This window comes from Akebia trifoliata, chromosome 9 (assembly GCF_017979445.1).
Source record: "Akebia trifoliata isolate Shusen 1 chromosome 9, ASM1797944v1, whole genome shotgun sequence".
Classification (NCBI taxonomy): Eukaryota; Viridiplantae; Streptophyta; class Magnoliopsida; order Ranunculales; family Lardizabalaceae; genus Akebia; species Akebia trifoliata.
Window position 1 is genome coordinate 21,881,421 of NC_141383.1, and position 27,839 is coordinate 21,909,259.

The 27,839-nt window shown below is 35.6% G+C and overlaps 1 protein-coding gene and 1 long non-coding RNA gene across 3 annotated transcripts; both read left to right on the forward strand.

Moving 5' to 3' along the window:
- The first annotated feature begins 215 nt into the window (after window positions 1-215).
- Window positions 216-14,361, forward strand: LOC147394659 (nuclear transport factor 2-like). 2 transcript variants are annotated; one of them, XM_086453570.1, is made up of 9 exons: window positions 216-367; window positions 7,199-7,386; window positions 8,328-8,631; window positions 9,080-9,336; window positions 9,431-9,611; window positions 11,694-11,815; window positions 11,910-11,975; window positions 12,771-12,834; window positions 13,812-14,361. In XM_086453570.1, exons 2-9 carry the CDS (start codon window positions 7,201-7,203, stop codon window positions 14,063-14,065), a joined length of 1,434 nt encoding a protein of 477 aa, XP_086309696.1. In that variant the 5' UTR covers window positions 216-367; window positions 7,199-7,200; the 3' UTR covers window positions 14,066-14,361. The 2 variants fall into 2 exon arrangements, with proteins under 2 accessions (XP_086309696.1, XP_086309697.1); XM_086453571.1 differs by having other exon boundaries at window positions 9,113-9,336.
- Window positions 14,362-17,349: 2,988 nt separating this feature from the next.
- Window positions 17,350-27,503, forward strand: LOC147394660 (uncharacterized). The gene is made up of 4 exons (XR_015181439.1): window positions 17,350-17,878; window positions 22,035-22,124; window positions 23,452-27,390; window positions 27,466-27,503. It is a non-coding gene; the product is annotated as an uncharacterized LOC147394660 (long non-coding RNA).
- Window positions 27,504-27,839: the final 336 nt, after the last annotated feature.

Here is a 27,839-nt window from a genome sequence, read left to right on the forward strand (position 1 = left end):
GCAAAATATTAACTCTACAGCTATTCGAAGTGATTCCATATTTACACTCTTATAAGTCCCCACTCCCCTACTACGCCACCAGGTTCTAATCAGTCAAAACCGCTAAATCAGTGGACCCACCAATAGATGAACCAACTGAAATGTAAAATGTGGGCTTATATAGGATTTTAATCTGTATACGAATTATACTAGATATCTACTATGTATACATTTTTAATGACTAAAATACCCTCCGAAAATATACAAAACCCTTGAAAGAAGAAATAGCTTAAAGATCTTAATATTTTCTGTTGCTGCATTGCTTTCTTCGTGCGCGAGCTCTCTTTCCGAATCTCTCTCTCTCTCTCTTCGAATTGGTCCAGAAGAGGTAAGAATTTTTGTGTTCATGACAAGTAGAAGGATCGGTGTAAGTTTGATTTTAAATTTTTTATCTGTTTGGATTGCTTGGAATGAGTCGTGGGTAAATGTACTTTTTTTGTTGGAGTGTGTTTTTCGATCGAGTTTTAAGTTTTATTCTTAGAGTTTCTGTGATTTACGGACATGGGGAATCTTCTGATCAGTGTTTTTGGCGGATCACGGAGTTTTGGATTATCAAGTTGCCACTATTTGATTTAATATTTGGGGTTTGCCTTCTTTTTATTTTTTTAAAAAGATTTTAGGGTTATGGGGTTTCAGTTTGTGTTCATTTCTAGGGTTTATTCGATGATTTTAGGGTTTTAGGGAATTTATTAATCCACCATCATTTGTGTATATTGCAGATTGAATCCATTGTTTAGTGTTTGTGTTAAATTTATGATTTTATTTGCTTGTGTTAAATTTATGATGGGTTTCTTTTAGGGTTTAGGGTTTTGAATTGTTAGGTATATTGGTTTTATCGACCATGATTTATCTCGGGATACATATTTATTTTGTTGGATTTTGTGTTTTAATGGTCAGGATTTTGTGTTTTTTATATCATTTTTCGTGAACCATCGGAACCTGACCCACTAGTAAATGCCTATTTTTGGGCTCGAATCATCTTAATGTAGGTTCTTTCAGATAGCCCATACAACTATGGCATGTGGACCAAGAGTCACGATGCATAAGATTTAAGACCCATGCCACTATGAATGTCAAGAGTTTTAATTTTCATTTATATTATAGGAATACTTTTAGAATTAACAAGTTGGGTAAAGAGATAGTTATTAATATGTTTTACTTGTAAAACTTATAACTATTAGGAATAATTCTTAAGAGCATCTCAAATGGACATGTTAATCAATGTTGTCAAATGTGGTTGCATATGCGAATATGCAATCACATATAAAAACAAATGCTATTTGATAAATATGCGATGACATACTATCCTACAGTCAATTTTTTTTGCAACATATGCGATAATATACTGTCCAACAGTCAAAGTTTTTTTTTTTTACAACATATGCTATCGCATATACGATGTGTGAAATCACATATGTGAACAACACGTGCTAGTCGCATATGCTATTTAACAACATTGATGTTAACTTTTACATGTTAAAGGTGCCACGTAAGCATATTTTTAACTTGTTAGTCATTTTTTAACAAGTGAATTTATTCAACAAGTTCACTAACTCTAATGAACATGTTAGTGTATACGTTAGAGCATCCACAATGGACGCGTTAAAATGTATGTTAGTGTCAAACGTCAAAGTCTGAGGTCAACCAGATCCTGGAAGGTGGCCCTAAGGAATTCATTGCTTTGTGAGCTCATCCTTTGAGGATCAAGAAATGATTATATCCAACATTATATAAAACGAGTGCAAAAGACAACTAATTTATTGCTGACTCAAATACTAGCTACACTCTTACAACCAGTTGGGAACAGACGATAGGGAAACCATCTATTGATATGGAGAGATTATTTCTTCGAGAATTGTACATATCTAGCTGACTTCTTTCACAGATGTTACCGAATGCGATGAGAGTTCTTTCTTCGCATTTTGAAGAACGTTGAAATGTATGACGAGTCTTTCGTCCAAAAGAAGGACTGTTGTGGTCGTTTGGGTACTCTTCCGATTAGAAGAGGACAATTGCAATACGTATACTTGTTTACGGATCATTATGATGAGTACTTAAATATTGATGAGAGCACTACGATCCAGAGTTAGGAGCGCTTCTGTGATACTATCATTACGTTGTATGAGGGACAATACATGTGTTCACCGAATGAATAAGACATTGCATGTTTTCTTCAAGAAGGAAAGGAATGAGGATTCCCAGGTATGCTTAGCTCTTTAGATCATATGCATTGAGAGTGGAAGAACTGCCCCACTACTCGGCATGACACACACGAGGGCCACCATCATAAGCTTATCCTCGTATTAGAGGTAGTTGCATCAAAAGATTTGTGGATTTGGCATGTTTTCTTAGTTATACCAGGTTCACACAATGACGTGAATGTTATAGATCATTCCCACTATTCGACAATCTCATCCATGGTAAAATACCCCCGGATAATTATAAGGTAAATGGGTGTCAACATACATTGTGGTATTACCTAATTGATGATATATTACTCTCAATGGGCAACTCTAATGCAAGTGACCTCACACCCAACAACGGAAAATGAGAGATTATTTGCTAAAAAAGAAGAGGCTATTAGGAAGTATGTTGTACGTGCGTTTAGCATTTTGCAGATTAGGTGAGGTATAACACAAGGACCGATGCATTATTGGAATAAAGATAATCTTTGCATCATAATGAAAATGTGCATCATATTGCACAACATGATCATCGAAGACGAGCGCAACATTAACGTCGAAAGATGGACATTTCCATCAAAGGAGGGTATCTACCTTCCAAAATACAATTGAAATCCAATACTTTTAGCGGCACGCATATCATCTCGTCTTAGTAGGATTCGTAATAGAGAGACAAATACAATGCTGAGTTTGATCTCATGGAACATTTGTGGAACCAATTCGGTGATCAAGTTGTTTAAAATGTTGTTCCATTTAGAGACTTATTTGGTATTTTAATTTTATGTTGTTTTTTTGTCATTTTCTAGTCACGTGTTGTTCTCGAAGAATGTGTTTTCATTTAAATAATTAATACAAGTGGAAAAGAAAATGAAGGATCGATCCCAACCACCTTAAGTTGAAGAAATAAAAAAGATAAAGAATGTGTGTGAGTGTCCAAAATGGTCGGACGACTGACGTATGTCTGGTCGACTAAACTTGAGAAGAACACATTTTTTCTCTTCATGGGACGATCTTCAACCTAGAAATTTTTTTCATGGGATGATCTTCAACCTAGAAATTTTCTTCATGGGGCGACTAAGGTACATTTGGTTGACTAAAACCCGAGAGATGGGCATTTTTTACATCTCATGGGACAACTAGTCGGTTGACCCTGCCTTTTTCTATATGGGGCGACCAAACCTAAGAGTTGCATAGCTCTTCGATTTCTCCAAAAATTCTTGATCGACCAAACTTTCTTTGGTCGACGAGCAATATTGTTCTAACAAACTTTGAAAAATTATTTGTTATTTTAATTGTTTAAGAAAAAATAAAATTGGTAAAAGATTTGTTAAAACCTATTCAACCCTTCTAGATTTTCATTATAGTAATTTAAAATACAATCTTAGATATTAATGGAATTAAAAACACTACCTATTACGTATATAGAGTTAAACTCCACTACCACTTGAGCTATCTCCAAAGTCCCTTTGCATTCATATCAAAATTTTCTTTTGTTGTTCAATAATCCAAGTTTTCCCTTCTAAAGTGAGAATCAAATTTGGATCGGTCATCATGATATCTTTCTCCAACCTCATTCAATCAGACTCATGTTTGGTCGCAATTTTCAGTTGTTTTTAGCCTTTCCAGTCGCTTTTGTTTTGTTTGAATCTTCAGTCAATCTTGTTCATGTGCCATGATAATCTCTTTTTCAACAATTTCCTTTTGGTCCATTCTCAAGTTAAATTCTTTAACGAATAAGTTTACAGCATCTTTGTTATTTTCCAACACATTTTCTTTGCAGCTTTTCGTCCAGGGGGTCATGGTAACTTGTGAGATACTTTACTGAATGGTGAATCTTCATCGTCAAGGCTTATAGATCTAGTAGTCGAACCCGGTGTTGCAAGAATAAAGGGATTCGATGAACCTCTAGTTTTCTCAACTTCCACATTGATACTACGTTTGCAATCTTTTGTTTTGTTTTGTTTTTTTTTCACTTTCTTTGGTGTAAGTAAACCATTTTTTATTGTCTTTGAACAGTAATCAACAACCATCCCACTTAGAATGGTGTCCCTCTTTTTCATAATATAGTTGTTTTATAGCACCTATCTACAAATAACAAATAACAAATAATAATTGAAATTAGTCACAATTTAAATAAAATCATAAGAGAAAAAATGTGTCAACTAATTAACTTAACGAATCTTCAACATTATATCCACTTGACAGATGCATCTCTATTGTGCAAACGTATCCATGATATTTGTTGAGGTGGGATTGGACGCTTGACCACCGATTCATCAAACTTGAGCTAATTCTCTTTGTTGCGATCCAAAGTATTACCAAACTAGTCACGAATTCGATCTCATAATTTTCTTCTTGCTTGATCTGTAGTCGTGGCCGCATCTTCCGAGACATGCCACCAAGTTTTACACAATGCTTCGTCTTCCGTCTTATTCCAATTAGAATTCTTTTTCTTTTGCTGCGTTTGACTCTTTTTCATTTTTTTTGGGTGGGATTTTGTGTATTATTAGTTTAAAAAAGGTTGATGAGATGACAATTGTGATTTATGAGGTGGATTGAACATATATTGAGTATCAAATTGTGGGGGTGGTTGTATTCGTTGAAATTAGGTTTGAAGAATGGAGATGGGAGGATCCATGGTGGGAGAATGGAAAATGAAAAAACTGAAAGAATAGAAGAATTTGAAGACAATTTGATAGTGCATAGTAGATTTTATGGTGTAGAAAATTTGGAAGAAGTTTGGAGGAATTTATAGTGTATAGTGTATGAAAATAAAACGGTCAAATTTTCAACCGTCAATGTTCTATTTAAATTTTAAATTGTATTAAAATAATTGAAATACCCGTTGTATTCAAAAAGTGAATTTTAGCAGATTGACGTGACTAGCCGTTTAACACATATTCTAATGTTTGACACATTTAACACATGCTAATGTGTTCGTTAGAGTGAATTGGGTTGGCTAGACTTTGACACTAACATACAATTTAACGCGTTCATTGTGGATACTCCAATGTGTATACTAACATATTCATTGGAGTTAGTGAACTTGTTGGGTAAATTCACTTGTTAAAAAGTGACTAGCAAGTGATAAATGTGCCTACGTGGCACCTTTAACTTGTAAAAGTTAACAATAATGTTGTTAAATAGCATATGCGACCATGTGCAACCAACGTGTTGTTCACATATGCGGTGGCGTATGTTGCAAAAAAAAATTCTGACCGTTGGACAATATGTCATTGCATATGCTGCAAAAAAAAAAAAAAAAAAAAATTTATGACTGTTGGACGGTATGCCATCACATATTTGTCAAATAACATATTTTTTTAGATGTGATTACATATTCCCATATGCAATTGCATTTGACAACATTGGTTAACATGTCCATCAGAGATGCTCTTAAGAACTATTCTTAATAGTCATAAGTTTTCAAAGTAAAACAAATTAATAACTATTTCTTTTACCCAACTTGTTAATTCCAAAAGTATTTCTCTAAAATAAATGTTTTTCATTGTGAACGTTTGTAATGGCAAATCAATGCTTGGTGGATTTGAATGGGTAGAATACCTCAATTCACTTAGGTGAATGGTTGGACAATTGCAAAGCTTCCCTCGAGAAACATTTGGTTGGGGCATGATGTTGTGCATTAAAGATGAGATAAATAAGCAAAACAATGAAACACCAATGTACATTTCATCAAATTGAACTAAAATAAGTTATACTTCCCAGAAACTAAAAGCAAAGGAGTACAACACCTATAGTTATAGTGAGGAGTAAGAAGTCTAGAACTCCATCTCCTTTTATAGATACAATGGTGGGTAAGACTATACCTCTTCCATGAATGTAACGATCACAATCATAGCAAATTGTGACTTCCTTGGTTTTGATGGTAATTAAACTATAGGATCTTGAATTCTTTTGTGGATTTTTCCAAAATCATTGTCACGGCTACTTGACAAGTTGATCGTAATGATCAAGATCACAACTCTACTCCTCACCAAGTGCTCCTGGCTCTAACCAAGTTTGAAGACGTGATGCCTAAGGAACTCCCCAAGTCATTTCCTCCCCGAAGACCGATCAACCATCAAATTGAACTTGTGTTTGGAGCTCTGATGGACCAAGGCCCTACCTAGCTTGAGCTCTCAACTATTGTTTGATTGTTGAGGAACACCTTACAACCTATTTTCAAATGTTTGTAGTTTGTCATTTGCTTAACATTGGCAAACACAACTATAAGATCTTTGTCTAAGACATTCGAATAAGACAATGATGAGGAGAGAAATCCATGGCGAGCATTGCAATTACCGAGTAACCTAAATCTTTTCAATTTGAGGAAGATTTGTTGATCAGAGCATTGGTTTTACTTCTTGATGGAAACCCTAGGAGAGAAACAATAACGGGTGTGAGAGAGAGCATGGTCATTGGAGGATGGGGGGGGGAAAATGAAGTTTTATTTTATGGAGCATTTAGCAACATGTATTTGGCTGCAAACATTTGCATTATCATAGGTGCAAATTGGTGGGGCCAGCAACAAATATTTTCCAATTTGTACAGACATTTACTGTTTACTCTTAGCCCCTGAAAATTTCCAAACGGATGCATATATATACATTGTTACAATTTATGGCATTCCAACATGGTCTAACAGTAAAAAACTGTAGGGAAGGGGGATTAATGATTTTTAATATTAAAAGAAGCTAGATAACTTCTTTGTGGATGGTATTGGACTAATTGGAGTGGAAACTTGTATTTCTTCGGCATATCATTAATTAGGGTATTCCCAACCTATTTTCTTCATCTTTCTTACTATTGTTTGTTTTGGTGATTTATTTTCTTGGTTAGGATTAGCTATTTGATTCCCTTTTGTTGATAATATTTCATTTATGGTTTAGTTTTTTAGTGTCTTTTTATTCATTTATCTAGAGGAATTAATTGGAAATTTTTTGCAATTTTTTCCCTTTTCATTGGATTTTATGCAGACATGGCAATGCCGACAGCAACTCCTGCCGCTGCTCACAGCGCCCAAGTGGTTGGAAATGCATTTGTGGAGCAGTACTATCATATTCTTCATCAATCCCCAGAACTGGTATACAGATTTTATCAAGATTCAAGCGTGCTAAGTCGGCCGGAACCCAATGGGATAATGACTTCGGTTACAACCATGCAAGTATGTTTCTTGAAAGTTGAAACTAACCTTACATAGAGTTATTGACTGAGATGCGTATTTTTATTTTTATTAGCTACCGATCAGCACAAGAAGGGATGCATGGAGAAAGTAAACACTATTAATCCATTAGCACCAATTTTTTTTAGTAACAACGACAATGTCAAAAGCTACGTCAGACATGCCTTAAATAATTTGCACCCTTCCCTCACACTGTAAATGCATAGTCCCGGTTATTGTTTCTTTAGTACCTTTTAGTTGTAAGCTCAATATTAGATATAGATTCCGATTTATACTGGTTAGAAGAGATTTCAAATCCTTTCTAACATTGAATGATATGGTCAACAGTCAGAAGGAAATTGTTCTTCCGGCCATGTCCAATCAGGAGTGGCTAGTTATTATGATTAAAAGCTGTCTCATCCAATAGTAGAGTCACAGCTTACAATCAGTGTGTTCGTGAGGCAACATGGTTCCTCACCCTGCCCGGTTAGGAGTTTCTACAAGTACCTTGATGAATGTGTTCATAAATGTATTGTTTAAGATGGACATAAAACTTGTGTGCCATCAACATGAAGTAGATAAAGAAAACCAACAAGCATAATTTGCCCATAGTGCATTACCTAATCTATTGTTATTTTGACATTGTTTTATCCGATCAGTTGTAATTTTCTCAATGATTTTATTACTAAATGGTAATATACTCTTTTTTGAGTAAAACTCATTGTATTTTATATAACTATGATGAATGTGCTTTGGATGTGTTGGGACATTTGGATTGCTGTCTCTGATCTCCTTCACCAAGTCCAATGCCAATTCATTTTTCTAAGTCCAAATTAAGTGTTACAAAATGTTATTGGACGAATGTTTGGTAAAAAGCTTCATTTTTTTTTATTGTTTAACCTAGGCTGATAAATGACCTTTCACTGCTACCCATCTTGGAGCAGGCTATTAATGACAGGATTATCTCCTTGGACTACAAGGACTGCAAGGCAGAGATAAAAACTGCAGATTCTCAGGACGCTTACAAGGATGGAGTGATTGTTTTGGTAACGGGATATCTAACTGGGAAGGATAATTTGAGAAGGCAGTTTGCACAATCCTTCTTTCTGGCCCCACAAGATAAAGGTTACTATGTCCATAATGACGTTTTTAGATATGTGGAAGAAATTGAATCACCGGAGACCATTCCCATGGTGGCAAATGGTATTGTTGAAACTGCTCCAACAGCTCCCCTGACCCCCGATCCAGGTTGGCTTCTCTCCTCCCCTCCCTACCTCCCCAAATTAAATAAGAGAGCTGCTATTGGCACCCCAACTTTTACTTATTACACCTCAATTAAAAATAAAGAAAATGAGTGTACGGTTGAGAATAAGTAAAAGTTGGGGTGCCAAAAGAAGGTCTGTTGGTTTTTTTTCAGTGCTAGATTTCTAAATTTTGGGTTAAGGATTTTATATGAGCCTAATCATAATTGTAAACAACTACTGAAATTGTTTGAGCGAGTGTAACAATGTTTTGTAGAGTTGAGATTGTAATGTGAGCCAAACCTTTGTAATGTTTGAAGGGTGTGTTTTAATCTTTAATTGGGGTGAGATAAATAATTTAAATAAGAAATTTGGGTGCAATAAGTTAAAGTTGGGGTGCCAATTGCAGCTCTCAATTTAAATGACAGCTTTACTCTTATCTTTGATTTGTCCAGAGCCTGCTTATGTTCCTGATTGTCATTCACCAGACCGTCCAGCTTCACTTGAAGAGGGGGTTCTTGATAATGGTGGGGAAGTCTGTAACCTGTCAGACAATGAGGAAGTATCAGTTATTAAAGTAGAGGTTATTATGGATCCCCCAACTCATCCAATTCAAACTGAAGTTCAAAGTCAAACTGAAGTTCATCCGGTTGCCGAGTTAGCTTTGCCAACTGTTCGTGAAAATGGTCCTAAGAAGTCTTATGCATCAATTGTGAGTACTTCTTGTTAAAAAGTGTCATCTTTCTTGAACTTGAATTTTATTTTATTTGCTCCGGAATGTTAATGAAATGGAAATTTGGGTACAGCTGAAAGTAATGAAGGCTAATAAGGTGCCTAACTCAGCTTATGTACCTACTAGTGCTGTAAGGGTGGCACCTGTGAACACCGAACAATGGTCAAATGGGGTTGCTGCACCTGCTCCAGGGCCTGAATCATCAGCTCCTATCAGCAATGATGCCCATGGAAATGAAAGTGGTCAGGAGGAAGGTATCCATATCCATCTCTCTTTTAACCTCCATTTTTGAAATGTATGTTATCAGAAACACATAGAAGCTTTTACAACAATCTATGATTTATCTCTTCTCTTGTTTTCTGAAGCTAGTTATGTATTACCGGGTTTGTTATAGTTTATTCTAATGCATCCTTTGTACAGTGTACTCATGTACATTAGTGTTATACAATAACTAGAGTTTGCCCGTGCAATAGGCATGGGCATCCTCTTTGGGGTTAAGGGGGTAAAAGTGGAAAACGAATAAAATTGGAGGGGTATTATAAGAAGTCTTTGAGGTTAAGGGGGTAAAAGAGAAAAAAATAATAAAGTTGGAGAGGTATTATTAAGAAAGGTGGAGAAGAGGAAAGACAATAAAGTGGGTTAAAGGGGTAAAAGAGGAAAAATAGTGAAGTTAGAGGGGTATTATTAAAAAAAAAGGGGGAGGGGGGGGGGGGGGGGGGGGGGTGGTAAAAGAGGAAGTATAATGATAAACTAGCTAAAAAAAAGGTCACTTGAATTTCACTTGTTGATGTGGATGTGTGTACGGAACCATAGATCTTTTTCCTTGTGAATCTGGAGGAAAAGGATCTATGGTTCCGTGCGCATGCTATGTCAGCAATTGAATTCCGAGAGGCTTTTTTCGAGTCAGTTTATCATGACTCAAAGAGGAAAGAGGGTTACTTTTAAGAGGGGATAGGGGGAATAAAGTAAGATTTTTGGAAGACTCGTGGAGCGTAGTGGGACACCATTGAAGGATAGATTTTCCTTCTTGTACGCAGTTTCAAGTAAGAAGAATCTTCTTGTGGCAAGCTTTTGTGTGTTGGAAGTAGGTGGAGAAGGTTGGGTTTTGGTTCTAAGGAGGCTGTTAAATGACTGGGAGTTACCGGAGATCGCAGAGTTGATGGGTGTTCTTGACTTGGTATTTGGGGGCTGAGTGGAGAAGCTCGGAGAATTTGGGCTCCTAATAGTAAAGGTTTGTTCTTGGTAAGAGAGTTTTATAATGATCTAAGACATGGGTGGAGACCCTAATTTCCCCTTTGTTGCAAAGTGGATCCCAAAGGTGCTGTCTAAGGTGGCTTTTTTCATTTGGACAACCATTAGGGAAAGGATTCTAACATTTGATCAATTGAGGAGAAGGGGTTTCTGGGTCTGAATATTTGTTGTTTGTGTTTATCAAATGAAGAATCAGCTAATCACTTGGTTGTGAATTGTGTGGTGGCAAGGGAGTTTGAAACCATTTTTTATCATTGTTCGGGGTTGATTCCTGTCTTCCGGGATCGGTAAGAGAAGTCTTTAGTGAGTGGCTACAGTTGGGGATGAGCTTTCGTAAAACAAAATGGTTGATTTGGAGTTTAACCCCTTTTATGTTTTTGTGGAGTATTTGGAAAGAAAGAAATGCTAGTGTTTGAAGGGAGGTCTCAAACAAACCTAGAATTAGTTTTTTTCGGCTCTAGGGATTCTCTTTTTTTTTTTTTTTTTTTTTTGTGCAAGATCTATAAAAAGTTCAAAGGGGTGTTCTTTGAGGATTTCGTTGTCCGTTAGGGGTAACATTTGTAATATTTCAGAATTGTAGCTCATTTCTTTCTTATTTGTTTTTAATTTTCTTGGGTTGGTAATCTCGTCCTTCCTTTTCTGTTGTACTTTTCCTTTTTTCCTTTATCTATCAAAAAAGAAGAAGAGGAACTATAGTAAAATTAGAGGGATAATAGTGGAAGGAGGAGAGAGAAAAAAAATGGGGGGGGAGGGGAGGAAAGAGAATAAAGTTGAAGAGGAAAGGCAAAAAAGTGGGTAGTGTGGACCCCACTCCACTATAGCTGGTGTGAGACATTTACCCCCACAAAAGTAGCAGAGTGGACCACTGTTGTGTTGTATTATATAGATATGTCCAACATGGATGTACTATGTGAAGGTAGTGTATTGGATCTATACGTTTTTGTGTTTATGACACCTTGTAACTTATCTAGTGAAGGCTATATCTTGTTGCTTTTCTTCTGAAGTGCTGAAGTATGTTTTTACCCCTGAAGTTGGATGTTTTGTCATTTATGCTGTTCTAGTATCTAACATTTTGCTCCTCGCAGTTGAGGGCCACTCCATATATATCCGTAATTTGCCTCTGAGTGCACTAGATGAACAAGTTGAGGAGGAATTCAAGAAATTTGGCCCAATTAAGCCTGGTGGTGTTCAAGTCAGAAGTAACAGGGTCTGTTTCAGTTTTAATTTTTTTTTCTCTCACATCGCATCTAAGCATCTTTGACATCATATTTACTCTTTCCCTTAATTTATGGTCTGTACAGCAACAGGGCTTCTGTTTTGGTTTTGTGGAATTTGAATCGTTGAGTTCCATGCGTAGTGCAATTGAGGTATATACTTTTTTGTTTTAGTTGAATTGAATGTGTGTTTCTTCCTTAACTTTTGAATATTTTTAGATGATTACATTCTCTTCATTACACACCTGGCACTGTTTAGCATTGTTGTTTGATAACAAACTTTAACCATATGTCCAATGTAGTAGCCAATTAGAGAAGGTTGGCTGAGTAAACCTCCAGGTTTCTTGTCCTTAATAGATGAGTTTCTTTAACATGACTAACTTGAGGAAGTGAATTTTGTTTCCTATTTTATTGGAGCGAGCTATTTAAGGTGTTTTGTTCAAAGACTTAACATTAGATGGGATTCATTTGGTCTGTAAGGATAGGAGAAGACTGCTCGGTTTGTTGTTTTTCTTAAATTTTAATAAAATCTTATATTTATCTGAAAAAAAAAATTGTTTTTTTCCTCATCTGGATTTTATTTCCTATTTCTAAGGTGTTATTTTACTTCTCTTCTATAGGGTGTTTTTTTAAAGATTTGAAAGGAAATTTGGGAGTGGGTTTGTAGCATTTCCTTGTAATCTTCATTTATCAAAAAAAAATAGAAGAGCATTAATAATGTCATGATCCGATAGGATCAGATAATGTATGAGAAAATATATAAATTATGTTTTATATTATGTATACCAATGGTTCAAGCACTAGTAGCCAGTAGTGTCTATTTAGATTCTGTTGCATATATGCTTGAGTATTTTAGTAGTTTGACCCCCCTATAACATTTTCTATTTGCAATATTGATTTTTAATTTCTGGCTCAACTTTATATCTAATTCTGAAGTTGTCCACTCAGGCTTCTCCGATCACCTTTGCTGGACGTCAAGTTTATATCGAGGAAAAGAAAACTACATCTCGAGGCAAGTTAAAATCTTTAGCCCTTTTGTGTTCTTACAAGGAATTTAAAGTTGGTCTGATTTATTTAGAGATTTCAAGATTAACAACTTGTGCTAAGATATTAAGACTTGTGGAGTGTCGTTCCCACGTCCTAGGTTCAAACCCCCAACTCTTCTTCACCTTGGTGACCACAATAACTCTCTACCTGTTAACAAAAAAAAAAAAAGATTGACAGTAGAACACCAGCCTTTTTCCCTTTAGTTTCGTTTTCTAGTGGAGTGAAGTTGTTTTACTTAGAAAAACGCTTTACTTACTAACTTAGTACGATTTAAAATCTTACTAAGGGTCGTCGGGCCCACATGGATTACCACATTGGCAATCTAACACCCCACAGCTTTCTCGATTTCATGGAAAAAACTCAGATTCAATATATAGGGGTTAGAAGTTTCGGAATGGGCTGATTTTTGGTGAGGATGATCTCGTCACCATAGAGATGACGAGATCATCCTCACCAAAAATCAGCCCATTCTGAAACTTCTGACTCATATAGGACAGAACACATTTGTCAAATAGTTGGCTCTTGATCCTAAGCCAAATATATATGTATATTAAAAAAAAATTTGAGCTTGAACCAAGGTGTTGAAAATGGATGACTACCAAACTCTCAAAACTTAAAATTAAAATGCAATGGTGAAAAATAATGTTTTTTGAATTCTTCGTTTTAAAAGTTCTTAAAATTTCATCCTCTACAAACCTTTGGCATCAGATCATGTTTTTTGATGTCAAGATGTGAGCTCACGACCCTTAGTAAGAGTTGAAATATCACCAAGTTAGTGAGGCTAGACAGACTATTTTACACCCCACCCCACCCCCTCTAAAAAAATAAAAATAAAAAAATAAAATATTGATCAGTCATCTGAAACTCATTCATAAACTTGAAACTGAGCCAAGAATGTTGGGCTTCACATGAGACTGACCATTCTTCTGGGGGTCCTTGCAGTTGGCAGTGGTAGAGGACGCCTACCTCCAGGTAGAGGCTGGCTCCGGAATGACAGCTTCAGGAACCGTGGGAACTTCGGTGGTGGCCGGGGGGGATATGGCAGAAATGAGTTTGGAAATCGGGGCGAGTTTTCAGGGCGAGGGCGTGGTCCATCTGGGCGCAGTGGGGACGGTTATCAACGGGCAAATCAGAATGGAAATGGAAGAGTTGGGCATCAAGGCGTGATGAACCACCAGACTGCAGTTCCTGTATGAAACCGCATGCATGGTGAAATCTGTGAGTGATGAAATTTTTCGTGATCAAGTGGGGTTGTTTGGGGTCATCCTTCGACCCTAAAATTTAGGTTTGCAAATTTAGAATTTCTGACTTTGCATGAGGAAATTAATTCTTTTGACCCTAGGTAGAGTGTGTCTGAGATGAGATTTTTTTTTTTTTTTTTGTGTGTGTGTAATTTTTAACACTTTTACTTCAAATTTTTCTTTACTTCTCCATGATTTAGAACATTATGATTTTTCAGTAGAAAATATGAGAATTTTCTTTAGAATATTAATCATGATTTTTCTTAGACTCTTCTCATCTCACAGTTTGATATTCATGCGTGCATGGTTTTAAAATTAAGTGGGAGGCCGAGTTGACTCAGGTGAGTTATCTCGGTCATGCAGATAACTGGTTGACATACTCGATAACTCAAAATGTGAATTGTCCATCAGATTGATTCCTCCGAGATCGAGATGGCTCATCAAAGATTTATAATTGAAGATCTGTTAAAGAGTCACCTCGGTTTGGTGAATTTTTAGTGTAAAATAATCAATTTTTAATGGATTAAATTAAATGGTTCTTATCTTTATTATATATATATAAGATTAAATAAGAAAATTCAATGAATTAATCGTTGATTTATCTATTAATCATGGAATATGATGACATTTTTATCCTTAGAATTACAAAATCATATCTTCCTTGAATCTCAAGAACAAGCTATGATTTTGAATCTCAAAATCATATTTTTAGAAGGTTGAAGATGAAGGGTTTTATGAAGAAACCGTGAAATATCATTTGTATAATAATCATCTTCTTAGTGGTTGCTGATTCATGAGATGGCTTTGGACTGAAATTCTCAATAGGTGTTTGATTTGTAGAAGTGTGGGAGAGTGGGCTGAAGAAGTTGAATGGTTTGCCATTAATTTAAAGGGTGAGTCGATGGTTGATGGTCCAAAGGGTGAAGCAAGTGGCCACAGTTGGAGGGAGTGATGCAATAGAGTTTATCAGAATAGGTTCCTTAGTTCGGAGATGGTCCTTGGTAAGATCGTGGAGGACATTTGGATCAACTTCGAGGGTGAGCTCTAGTTGACATTGAAGACTCTGACTTCAATCGGTCGTTCTTTCATCCTTGGGACCTTTCAATCAAGCTTCATCCATAAACCGAGAATTTATTGCTCTTAGCTTAAACCAGGTCATGGTGTTTGGGCCATTAATATTGATGGTTCCTACTCCCTTACAAGAGGAGTTTTTGGGGGCGATTATTAGGAATCATGATGGAGAGGTGATGGCAACCGTGGCTGGTTGTGAAGCTCCGTATTTGATCACTTACCATGAGCTTCAGGGTATTTTTCATGGGATTAGGTTGGCCATTTCTATGTTGGCCATCCAGGTCTTAAAAGGATATTTGGAGCACCCTTGGAGTGTCCTTCACATGGTCCTCTCCAGAAGGAGCTTGCTTAATGGGTTCATCGAAATTTTCTTTTTCCATGTTTTCAGAGAGGCCAACAGAGCTGCTGACATGCTTGCTTGCTTGCTTTCAGGTTAGTCTGGGATGTAGTATTCTTGATTGTGAGTTGCTCCCTAACAATTTTGTTTCTATTTTATTTCAGGATGCTTGCGGTGTCCTTTTTCTAAGGTTGTAGTTGGTTTGAATCTGCCTTAATCCTGATCTTTCAAAAAGGGCAAAAAAAAAATCCAAAATATTTTACTAAAATTAACTAAATTGAACCTCCGAATCCAAACTTGGTTACTATGGTAAAAACCACCCTATTACCATGTGTTTGGTTTACGAAGGAAATTTATTAAACTATGATTAATGTAACTTGGTTGATATTCACATATTGTTGTGTAATTGAGACATACAAATGGAAAACCAAAATCATGTCATCACATTGAACACTAGCTCACAATTTCACATTCCCTACATGGTTTGGTGGATGGTTCACATAGAAGGATCTAACACATGATCACCATGGTTTTAAAATTGGTCGGGGTCAACTTGACTCGAGCAAATCATCTCCATCTAGAAGGCATCTGGCTAAGATAGTAAATGTGAATTTTCCTATCACATTGACTTGTTCGATATCTAAAAAGATTCGATCAAGTCATTTTGAACTCGAAGGCATCTGTGTTAGACAAGACGATCGATGTGAATTGGAAGTATAATAAGTAAAAATTGGGGTGTTAATAGCAATTCTTTTTTAAACAATACTTGATAAAGTGAGCACTAAAGAGCCCATAATTTTTTTTAGAATGGACTTTATTATATATATCTTGAAAAAATGGGTCTTCGCAGTCATTATCCCAAAAACTTCAAAAGTAAGCAACACGTGTAGTGCGTTAAAAGTGATTGGCACTTCAAAGTGAAACAAGACAGTCCCAAGTGTCGTTTTGTTATTTTTTTAATAAAAATTAAAAAAATATATATTATTTTTCATAAAAAATTAAAAAATATACTATTTTTAAATAATTAATAATCATTTAACAAGGGATGCTAATATCCAAAATCTCATCAGGATGTTAATATTCTTCGCCACATTCACTTTTCGATAATACCCTTATCTATTTCGTTTTTTAGTGAAAAAGATAATGGTATATTGATCATTTATAATAAATATTTATTTACATAATAATATTTTCTTTATATAATAAATATTAAAAATAGTTTAATTTTTAAATTTAAATGTCTTGTTTGCAATAAATACTTTGATAATAAATGCATTTATTATGTAAATAAGTATTTTATCATGTAAAAGATCAATGGAATTTTGTTTACGTGTGCCTTAAAATACATAAAAATGCAATAAATACATTTTGTAAATTGTATTTTATAACAAAAATGCCCTTAATTTTTTATTTTTTTTTATCAAAATGTCTTCAAATATTTATTTTCAAAGTGCATTTATTGTATTTTAGGGTACAAGTTAACAAAATTCAAGATCAACATATCCCTATTTTTTTCACTAAAAAACAAAATAAACAGATATATTATTGAAAAGTGAATATGATGGATTATACTAATATCCTCATGAAATCTTGGACATTAGAATTCCCCTTATTTAATTATTATTTTTAATAAATTTTAATAATCTTTACCATTATAACGAGATAAGATAGAGTAGCAATGGTTCAACACGAAAATTTGAGTTGCCGTCCTCACTTTCATATTTAAATTTGATATAATCAAAGATCATTTGATAGACTTATCAAAAGGATAAGTATCAATCATTTGTATTTTGTATGAATCATTCTTCGTGAGCAAAGTAATCTGACACAATAACAAGAGGAAGATTAATGCTGGAGTGATCTCAATAGGAATATATGAGGGACATCTTAACATGATGTTGCACATGCCCATAGATGCATTTTCTCCGAGATACAAGTAAAACATATCTATGGACATGCATGCGACACCACGTCAAGGTGTCCCCGGCAGTCCAGCATGACTTGACAGCGGGGGGGGCATTTAGTAAAAAAACATTTTAAATCACCCCCGCAAATTAGGTCCCACAACCTCAATCCTCACCCACTAACCCTAGACTCTCTCTCTTTATCTCCTTCAATGGCGGACTAACGTCAAGGTGTCCCCGGCAGTCCAGCATGACTTGACAGCGGGGGGGCATTTAGTAAAAAAACATTTTAAATCACCCCCGCAAATTAGGTCCCACAACCTCAATCCTCACCCACTAACCCTAGACTCTCTCTCTTTATCTCCTTCAATGGCGGACTCTGCGATTTCGACGGAGAAATTGAAGGAGTTCTTACACTGGCAGCTCCACGACGAAGAGAAAAGGGCCTTCAACATGGTACTTTCGAGTTTTCTTTGTCTTATAATTTAGAGATCTTAGTTGCATTTTAATTTAATCTTCGATTCCCAAACCAAAATCCGAATAGAGATTGCGCTTTAATCCTTTTTGAATCTGTCTTGATTTAAGTTCGATTGCAATGTGATCTTGATAATTGCGATATAATTTATTGATCTGCAATATTTAAAAATAAAAAGGTTTCTGTTTTCGATTGTGATATTTGGATCCTAGAGTTGTTAATCTTGTTTATCTCTATTTGATTCCTTGAGTGGTTCTTGTACTATTTCATGACCTAATTTATTAGCCTTAATGAAAAATGAACAAGAAACACTTGACATTTAACAGATTGGCATCTTCAAGGTTGAATTTTCATGTCTGAAAATATGATTCAATGGTTTTAAATCTCGTCCGAGACCGAGATGACTCGGACAAGATTTCGAGTCAGTAAAATTTGTCCGAGTCAACTGGGATTTTGTTGTTTTAATTAAAATAATTAAATTTTTTAAATTTAAATATTTATTGTCTAAATAAAATATGATTTTATAATTAAACATCTTCTAGTCTACCTTATTTTATAAAAAATATATAATTATTTTAATATAAATATAAATATATATTATATATTAATAAATAATTGTAAACCAAGTTAAATGGTTTATCTTGTACGAGACAAGTTGACTCATCCGAGACAAGTCAGTCTCGTCCATGAACGAGACGAGATGTCAAACTGAGTTTTGAAACCATGGATTCATGTGAGAACAACAGATAGTAAGGTTGAGTTTGAAATTAAGAAATTGGAATAACTATCCTTCATTGAACCACAGTTCTGATTTTTATTTAGAACTGTGATAAAATGAATCCCCCATGTGGCATACTCAATCAACTTTCTTGACGTTACATGTGTTAGAACCGTAGATCTTTACTCCTCGGGATACACAACACCACTTCACCATAAATATGTGCAGTTGTGTATCCCAAGGAATAAAGATCTACGGTTCTAACACATGTCACGTCAGGGAGTCAATTGAGTATGCCACGTTGGGGATTCATATTATCACAACTCTTTCATGTATTGTAGGAAACTATGATGTGGGTGTCCCTTATCTCTCTATTGAACCACACAACAAAAGAGAGCGAAGCATAACTATCCCTATTTTGAAATTTTAATGCATGCCCTTATGGTGTTGAAAGTCAATTGTTTTTTTTTTTGTTTTTGGTAAGTATTGAAAGTCAAAATATTGGCAGCCCTTAGTAGTCATTTGGAGAGTGCAGTGTAATTTGTTGATGTCAAAAATGGAAACAACACTGCTTGGCTCTTTAGTCAACTTTGAGCTTGGATCTAATCAACTCCTTGCCTTCATTGAACAGCATTGGGGGTACTGGCAATACATTTTGATGCTCAATTCAAAGATTTAGACTAATTAAAGTATTCCAACTCAAGAAGACTTGAATTCAATTACTTCCCATTGAGTTCTCTATCTTGTTTGCATATTTTCATAGGTCTATTCCTAGCCTAATTGTGCTACACTGAGTCTGCACCCGTCAACCAAGGTTTTTAATCTGGTTCCAAGGCAATGTTTTGGTTAAGAGAAAAATCAAGACACTGTCCGAAACATTCTGAGACAATCCGAATCATTTAATGTTTTGAGGTCAATGTTCCATTTCGATTTTTGCCAAAATGTTCTGAAATGGCATGAAACTTTGAACCATACCTCTAGCTCATCAATATGTGTTTCTCGTGATTACATGGCGTTGGAAACTGGCTACTAGTTTCTAAGAAAAGAGAGTGAAGAAAATCAAGAAAAATTCTTATTTATGAATTGAATGTAATAGAAGAAACATTACATAACTTAATTTAATTGATAGGTTGAGCCATGCACGAATATACTGCCCTAAAGCGAATTTCCTACCTGCTACAGTACCACAATTTTGTAGGTGTCCTTCTCCAAGATACACCAACCCACACTACATTAGGGTACTCTAATTGAAATATAAATGCGAATTTGACTAAAATGTGTGTTCTATTAATGTAATTTTATAATAGTAAAGTGAAGATTAATCAATTGTAATAGAGAGACGAGTGAAGTTGCAAAAAATTCTAGTGCTCAAAATTGATTAAACCAAGGAGAATTAATTGTCCAAGCAATCACAAACCCTTTGTTCATGTCTTTGTAGTATTGGTTCAGAATAGACACAAACATGGAGGGTTGTAAGGATGTTGGACTTGTTTCCGACAGACATAACAAATTAAAATTTGATTAGAAATTTTTAAACAAAATTTGAGTAAAAACTTGGTCAATTAAGACCCAAACCCAAGTCCGAGCCTGGCTCAGCCCAACTTGCACATGTGTGTGAAATGCGCAGGATGCACGACACTAGCTAAGGGGTTTCGGAGGTTAGATCCAAATTCCATTTGAAACTCACTAGAACTTTAGGTTTTCTTGTTGCCCCCCCCCCCCCCCTCTCTCACTCGTGCCCACATTAGCCTTCCCACGCGTGTGAGACTGCCCACTATCTTTAATAGCTTCAAGACTAATAGAAACACATCAATATAAGAGTTGCATTTCAACTCTTCTATTCGATGTGAGACTAAACAAAAAAAAAAAAGACAAAAATACCAAAACTTTAACTAAACAAAAAAACAAAATGAGGTTTTTACCCAAAGAATAAAAAAAGGTTTTCTACATTCACCCTTTTTAATTCCAACAATCCCCCATAGGAATGAAGAAAGATACTAGAATTAGGTCGTTTCTATAAGAGTTTGAGCTAAGCTCTCTAAACACTCACGTTACCAGGTTATTATTTAGGGCCAAAATGAACACCACCAAAAGGACGTGACTATTGATTGATTAATCCGTGTGTATAGTCTATTGTCTTGGTTTACATTAAAAGTTGGTAGTTCAAGGATGAAATTCCATTGATCGATTAGTAAATCCGATAGACTTCTTCTAGGTAAGGTTTAAGTCCAAAAGACACCTACTGAAACATGGTTGATCAAAAGTGATATCTGTATTTTTTATATGTATTATTTATTTTTTGTTTTTCTATATTCATGTGGGGGATTGTTGGAATTAAAAAGGGTGAATGTAGAAAACCCTTTTTATTCTTTGGGTAAAACCTCCGTTTGCTTTTTGTTTAGTTGAATTTTGGTGGTCTTGTTTTGGTTTAGTCCCACATCAAATAGAAGAAGAGTTGAAATGCAACTCTTATATTGATGTGTTTCTATTAGCCTTGAAGTTAATAGAGGTAATGGACGGGCTCACGCACGCTTGCACATGGGGGGTCCAAGAGGGAAACCCAAGGTTTTAGTGGGTTTCAATTGGAATTTGGATCCAACCTCCGAAATCCCTTAGTGCTTGTGTGCTGGCGTCGCACATCTTGCGCGTTTCACACACAAGACTAGGCTTGGATCTTAATTGACCAAGTTTTTATTCAACTTTTGTTTAAAATTCTAATCAAATTTTTATTTATTTTGGCTGTTGGAAACCCAACTGTGGGAAACAAGTCCAATATTGGTGTCTCTCTATGGTGTCCTTACAACCATCCCTGTTTGTATCTATTTTGAACCAGTACAACAGAGAGTCATGAACAAAGGGTTTGTGACTATTTAGACAACCACTTCTCTATTTAAATTATTGGTTTAATTAGTTTTGACCACTTGAATTTTTCACAACTTCTTCTCTCATTCTCTCCCTATTACAATCGATTAATCTTCATTTTACTATTATAATATTAAATTAATAGGCCACACATTTCAATCAAGTTCATAATTACGTTCCAATTGGAGTACCCCCTTAGAGTGTGAACGCCTACAAAATTGTGGTACCGTAGTAGGGGCGAAATTCGCTTTAGGATAGTGCATTCATCCATGCCTCAACCTTTCAATTAATTTAAATTAAGGAATATTTCTCCTATTATTTTCAATTCAGAAATCAGAATTTTTCTCAATCTTCACTCACTTTTCTTAGAAACCTGTACCAAGTTTCCAACACATGGTTCTATCGATTCTCTAGGACTCCTCGCTATTTCGGTTTTGTATCTATATTCATTTAGCCCTGGAGATTACTTTGGATCCCTATTAGCAAGGGGGGCATCATTATCATTGAAGCCTCATCTGAAAAGAAAATTGCCTAGACTTTCGTGTGTGGGTTTTCAGGCTTCACCCAGGCTTGCTTTTGTACAGCCTTGCCTAAGGGATCAGGTAGGCAAGGTGGGATGGCATCACATCTCCTCCCCTAACACCTAGGTGAGCACCATTCTCTCCTTCAATATCACTGTCTATAATATGTAATCTTAGTCCTATTCATGAGATTTCTCCATCATTTCACACTCTAGAATATGTTTCAGTTTTATCAGATCTCCGAAGAGACATCTGCTAATTGCAGTGCATTTTTGTGGTCATGGCACATTTATTGAGTTCTGATGAGGTTTTCTCTATAGTCGAATTCTATCTTGAACCTGACCTAGAAATTGGATATATATACCACATTTACAGTCTAATGTGGTTCCAAGTTTATGTACCACATTATCATCTTCCGACTCTGATTGGGTGATTTGAGCATGGAGGCGCAATGATGCTTTTATAATTAAATATTTTATGAGATTCAAGCTGAGTGTGATATCTCCTTTTCCAACTAGAGTCGATTGGATGCCGCCATTCCATTCAAAAGTTTTTTTTTTTTTTTTTCTCTTCTTTGGACGACTGTACTTGATGAGAAGTTGATGGTGGACCAACTCCTGAACAAAGGGGTTTCTAGTTCCAAATAAAGTGACTATGTTTAAGCATCTATACGTATATATAGTTCTAAGGAATAAAAATACATCAATTAGAAACGTTGTGGTACAAGTCAAATGCTCTAGACACTGATGCTTGTCATATTCCCTAAGCAAAACTTGGAACCAACCTGTTGGGCTTTGTGGAGCCTAGTTATATTTTGATCCGGTTGACGACCCGACCCGACCCGAATAATGTTTGCGTGGTATTTTGATGGGATATTTTCTGAGGCTTAATCCATGGAGTGGAGGCTTGGGCCCGTTTTGTAACCCATTGTGTATCTTGTGCGCAGTATATAGAAGCCGTTTTTGGTGATTAGGGTTTTTTAAGGTTTTGGTTGTCGTCTTTGAGACTTGAGCCGCACTTTTGTAATTCTTCTCGAAATAGTGAAATCTCTACAACTCCGTGGACGTAGGCAAATTGTCGAACCACGTAAATACTGTCTTGTGTGTGTGATTGTTTTCTTTTTCGACGTGTGTGTTTTTTTCTCTATTTCTTGTTTCTCACAGGTTGGGAATTTCGGGTTGAATTCCTTACACAACCTTGGACCGGCTCAAAATTATGATTCTGATATTGGGTGCCAAACCTCATCAACCTCTTGGCCTAGATTACCTTGGACGAACCCCACTCGGAAAATGATGAAATGGAGCAAAACTGATTTGCTCACAAAGCTGTTGTTTACAAGATTTATATGCTTTGTAAAACTGGTTTTCGTTCGTCATAAACATCTTTTTGTGGCTTTCTACATTTTGTTTTTTTTTTTTTTCTCTGACTTCAACAATGTTTTGGTGTTCTCCAGAAGCTGTTGAGGAACGCTGGATTCTTTGTAGGCTCCATCTTTCTAATGCGCAATTTTGGTCATCTCATGGCCATTTGAGGATGAAATGCAGGCTCACACGGACTTAAATCCCTTCAGTCTTTGATATCAACCCGGATCGACAATAGGTAGTTTTTTTTTCCCTTCTTTGAAATAGGCGTGTAATGGATCTCATGTATATTTGTTTGGAGTATCCAGTTAATGGGCCTAGTTAAAAGATAGGGAGTGGCTATGAACTTCGGACAATGTTCATCTTTTTGGGTTGAAGATCCACGACTGGCCCATTGATTGGATCTTCCAGTTTCCCACATTTTCGACATTTATTGCGAAAATCAATCTTGTATTATAGTGACCCTTTGAAAAATTCATATACGACTAATGATAAAATAACTCCCTAAAACATACTTGGTCTGTATGTGGTCGACGTATATCACAAGGAAAAAGATCTTCGGTTCTATGCACTTGCCGCGTCAACCGTGTACTGACGGAGTACGTTTTTTTGAGTCGGGTTATCACGACTCTTCGTATAATTCGATTAAATCTAATCAGTCCTTGTGGATGATATTATGTGTGGGGCTATCAATGGGCCCAATATGGCCCAGCCCAGTGTGGACCTGGTTTGGGTAGTGTTACTAGGCCTGATTCATGTTTGAGACCAGCCTATATCTTCTAAATCTGTGGGATGGCCCCATAAAGAAGCTTCAATACATGCGGGCTGGGTTTCTTGGATCTAGACATCTTATATTCGGCCGGGCTCCACCATTAGATGGGCTGGGTTGGATTAGGATTTTTTGGCCCGACCCATGGACACCCCCCTCTCTTGTTGTCACTTGTCAGTACCATACGGTGGTCCAAGCACGGATTTGGTGTGTCATAAATGCTCTATGGGCCCATACTGAAACTTATCTCAACCACCCAAAATTTTCATTGGGTCAATAGCCCAAATTTTCTCATTGAAATGGTCTCAATCCTCTGATTTATGACTTGTCCTCAAACTTCAACCATCAATAACACTTGGCTGTTGAAGCTTTTAGAGCTTGCTAGCTTGGTACCAATCTGAGATCTGATCTTTCATTTTAAGAGGACTTGATTTGATCTGTCATTTTAAGCCCAGACCCAATCTGGTTCAATATGTATCGTTTTTTATCTGATAAAAGAAATCAATATTTTCAGATCAGTCCAATCGTCGGGTCTTTATTTGAACCCAAATCCTTGATTTGGACCTCTAGATGTCCAAAGTTATTGTATCAGATTTCCAGACTGATCTGCCCCATCAATTGCTCTGTAAGGTTATGTTTAGGGGGTGTCAATGGATCGGTTCCTAAGAAAGTTAGAATCATAACCACTATATTTTTTTCGGTTTTGGTTCTTGTCAGTTCTGGATCCGGTTTTTAAATAAGTGGAACCAGAACTACCAAAAATCACGGTTACCCATTAGTACCGGTTCTCAAGAATCAAATGAGAAATATTTTTAAAAAATTTATTCTTCTAAAAAATAACTTATCATCTACAAAATATCAACTTAATTTTAATTTGTTCCACTAAAAGTATGGTGTACCGGTTTTTTTTTTCAAAAATTAAAACTCATAGCCATTTTAAGTCCCATTATTTAGTTTATATGAAAAATTGAACAACTTTATATAATATATATATATATTAATTTTAAAATATAGGAAAACCTGAAATCATGTATAATGTAAAAAAATAAATTGGTTCCGGGTACATGTGGTTACCCTCCGAATATAACCTAATGGTTTTGGTTCCTATCGGTCCAGTTCCATGTTAGACCCGATTCTAATAGATTCCAATACAAAGGGAATTGGAACCGTGGTTGTCAATTTTGGTTCTGGGTTGGTTCTAGGTAAATGAGTACCAGTTAACATGTCACTTCAGAGATCATGCAAAGAGAATCAGTTTTAGAGTGTCAGATTACTTCTTAAATTACTGATGAAGATCATTAAAAAAGGGAGCCGTGATTTTGTGACTCGAAAATTTTCACTCGATCTGTACATGACTGATGTGGAAAGGGCAAAAAAACCATAGATCTTTTTCTTTGAGATACACAAGGAAAAAGATCAATGGGTCTGTGCCCATGCCACGAGAGCCGAGTACAAACCGAGTGAAAATTTTCAAGTCACAAAATCATTAGCAAAAAGAAAAAGTCATGCTGGAGTGACCTCAAGATTAACCTCATTTCACACTTTCCTGATGCATAGGTGCGCACAGAACCATAGATGTTTTTATTGAAAGGGTTCAGAAGCATCCGCCATATCAAGAAAATGCGAAATGAGGTCAATCTTTGAAGTCACTGCAGCATTATTAAAAGAAATGGTACCACGTGTAGATATGTCATGGGTCGGATTAGACCCAAAATCTGATTTGATAACTTTGGGAATGGGTCGGGTATTTTAATCCTGATAAATATTCGATATGGATCTGATCCGGACACAATCCATTAAAAAACCATACAGAACAGATGCAGGTACTATCTGGGCAAGGTTGGGACTAGGCAATAAGTCCCCAAGATCCTTATATATTTGCTCGTATTAACTGACACGTGGCGTTAATATGTTGGTTAATCCTCTGACAGTAAGTGACTGTCAGAATATTATTTTGTCGTGAAGAAACCTTCGACCGCTTTAATTATAAAAGTCAATATCGCTGACGTGTTCGAGATATCTTAAGAAGATTTCACACACTTTTCTATCCTCTATCTAAGATAAGTCCCTAAACTTAAGTAATATTTACATTTCTTCCCTTTAAGTCTTACTTATTTTCAACTTCATTACATTTTTTTTCTTTCTTACAAAATCATTTCTTCTTAAATAAGAGTGGTCGAACAAAAATGTCTTTAAGATGCATTAATAATGTACATCCTTCGATTTCATACCATGGTTTTAAATCTAATTGAGTCATTTGAGTCTCGTTCAGCAACGATACGAATTTATACGATGTCTCAACATTAACATCATCTCACAAGATAAACAAAATATTTCGGATAATATTTTAAAAATCTCGATCAAACCAACTAGGATTTTAGTTAAAATAATTAATTTTTTTTAAATTTAAATATTTACTATATTGATAAAATATGATTTTATGAATAATTAGTTTCTAATGAATCTTATTTTATTTAAAAAATTAGAATTTTTAATGTAAATATATATAAATTGATCAATGTAAACCAAGTTAAAATTAGATTGTCTTGTCCGATACGAGTTGAATTGTCCAACACAAGGTGTCAAATCGAGTTTTGAAGCCGTGGTTCATACCTAATTTTCTACCCTTAAACACTCAATACTCTACCTTATAAAAACATTTTGATAATCAAGTAATTGTTTATGTTGACAAACGTATAAAAGTATGTCAAATCAATCTATTTTCAATAACAATTTCATACTTTTGTTATTCATAAATGTCATTTTTTTATGGGGGTATTTAAATTTACATTCGACTTGGGGGACTGAAAGAATTAGGGCAGGAGCCTAGGCATATGGGTCCTCCCTTGAACACCTGCAACGCCCAAACATCACTCCTAACCAGGTAAGTGAGGGTGGGCCCTTGTGGGTGACCCCGAGGAAATACTGTTCATACTGTGTATCAAACTCACAATCTATAGACTCTCACCGTTTATTGGATCAGAATTTTCCATTGAACCACCCCTTTGGGTTTTATTCATAGATGTCATATTTATAGATTTTTAAGATCATTGGGTGTATCACTAAATTATCTTGCCATATAGTCGGTTTTTATCACATTTTGTGACCTGATTTCATGTCTCAAATCTATGGTTCTTATGCATGTCATGAGACATGTTGAATGTGCCTATTGATAATTATGAAAATTGGTCTCTTTGAACATCGTTTTTTCTTCATTCTTTTATCCGTAAAAAGTAGTTGTCTACTCTAATACCGCATAAAGGTATTACATTTTATTCAACTTTTCTAACTTCTACCCATAGTTGGGGCTCTAGTTGACATAAGTGGAAAAAACAAGGGAAGATGTTTTTTGTTTATGAAATTTAAGATGAGGGATAATCTTGTAATTTAAAAATGGGTCTTGTCTAGGGCACACGTTAAAATGCAATAAATACACTTTGAAATTTGGTTTTTGTATTGAAAATGCCCTTTTTTTTATATATATATAAAATCAAAATACTTTAGATTCCTTTTTCCAAAGTGTATTTATTGCACTTTAACACGTGACGTGAGCCCACACGTTAAAAAAACCCTTGAAAAATAAAAGGTTTTTTTTGTAAGAATAACGTTGAAGTGACCTCAAGATTGGACTTCACATCACACACCCTGACGTGAAATAGAATATTTCCTAGCGATGCGATTGAAAAAAGCATTTATAATTTCGATACCTTC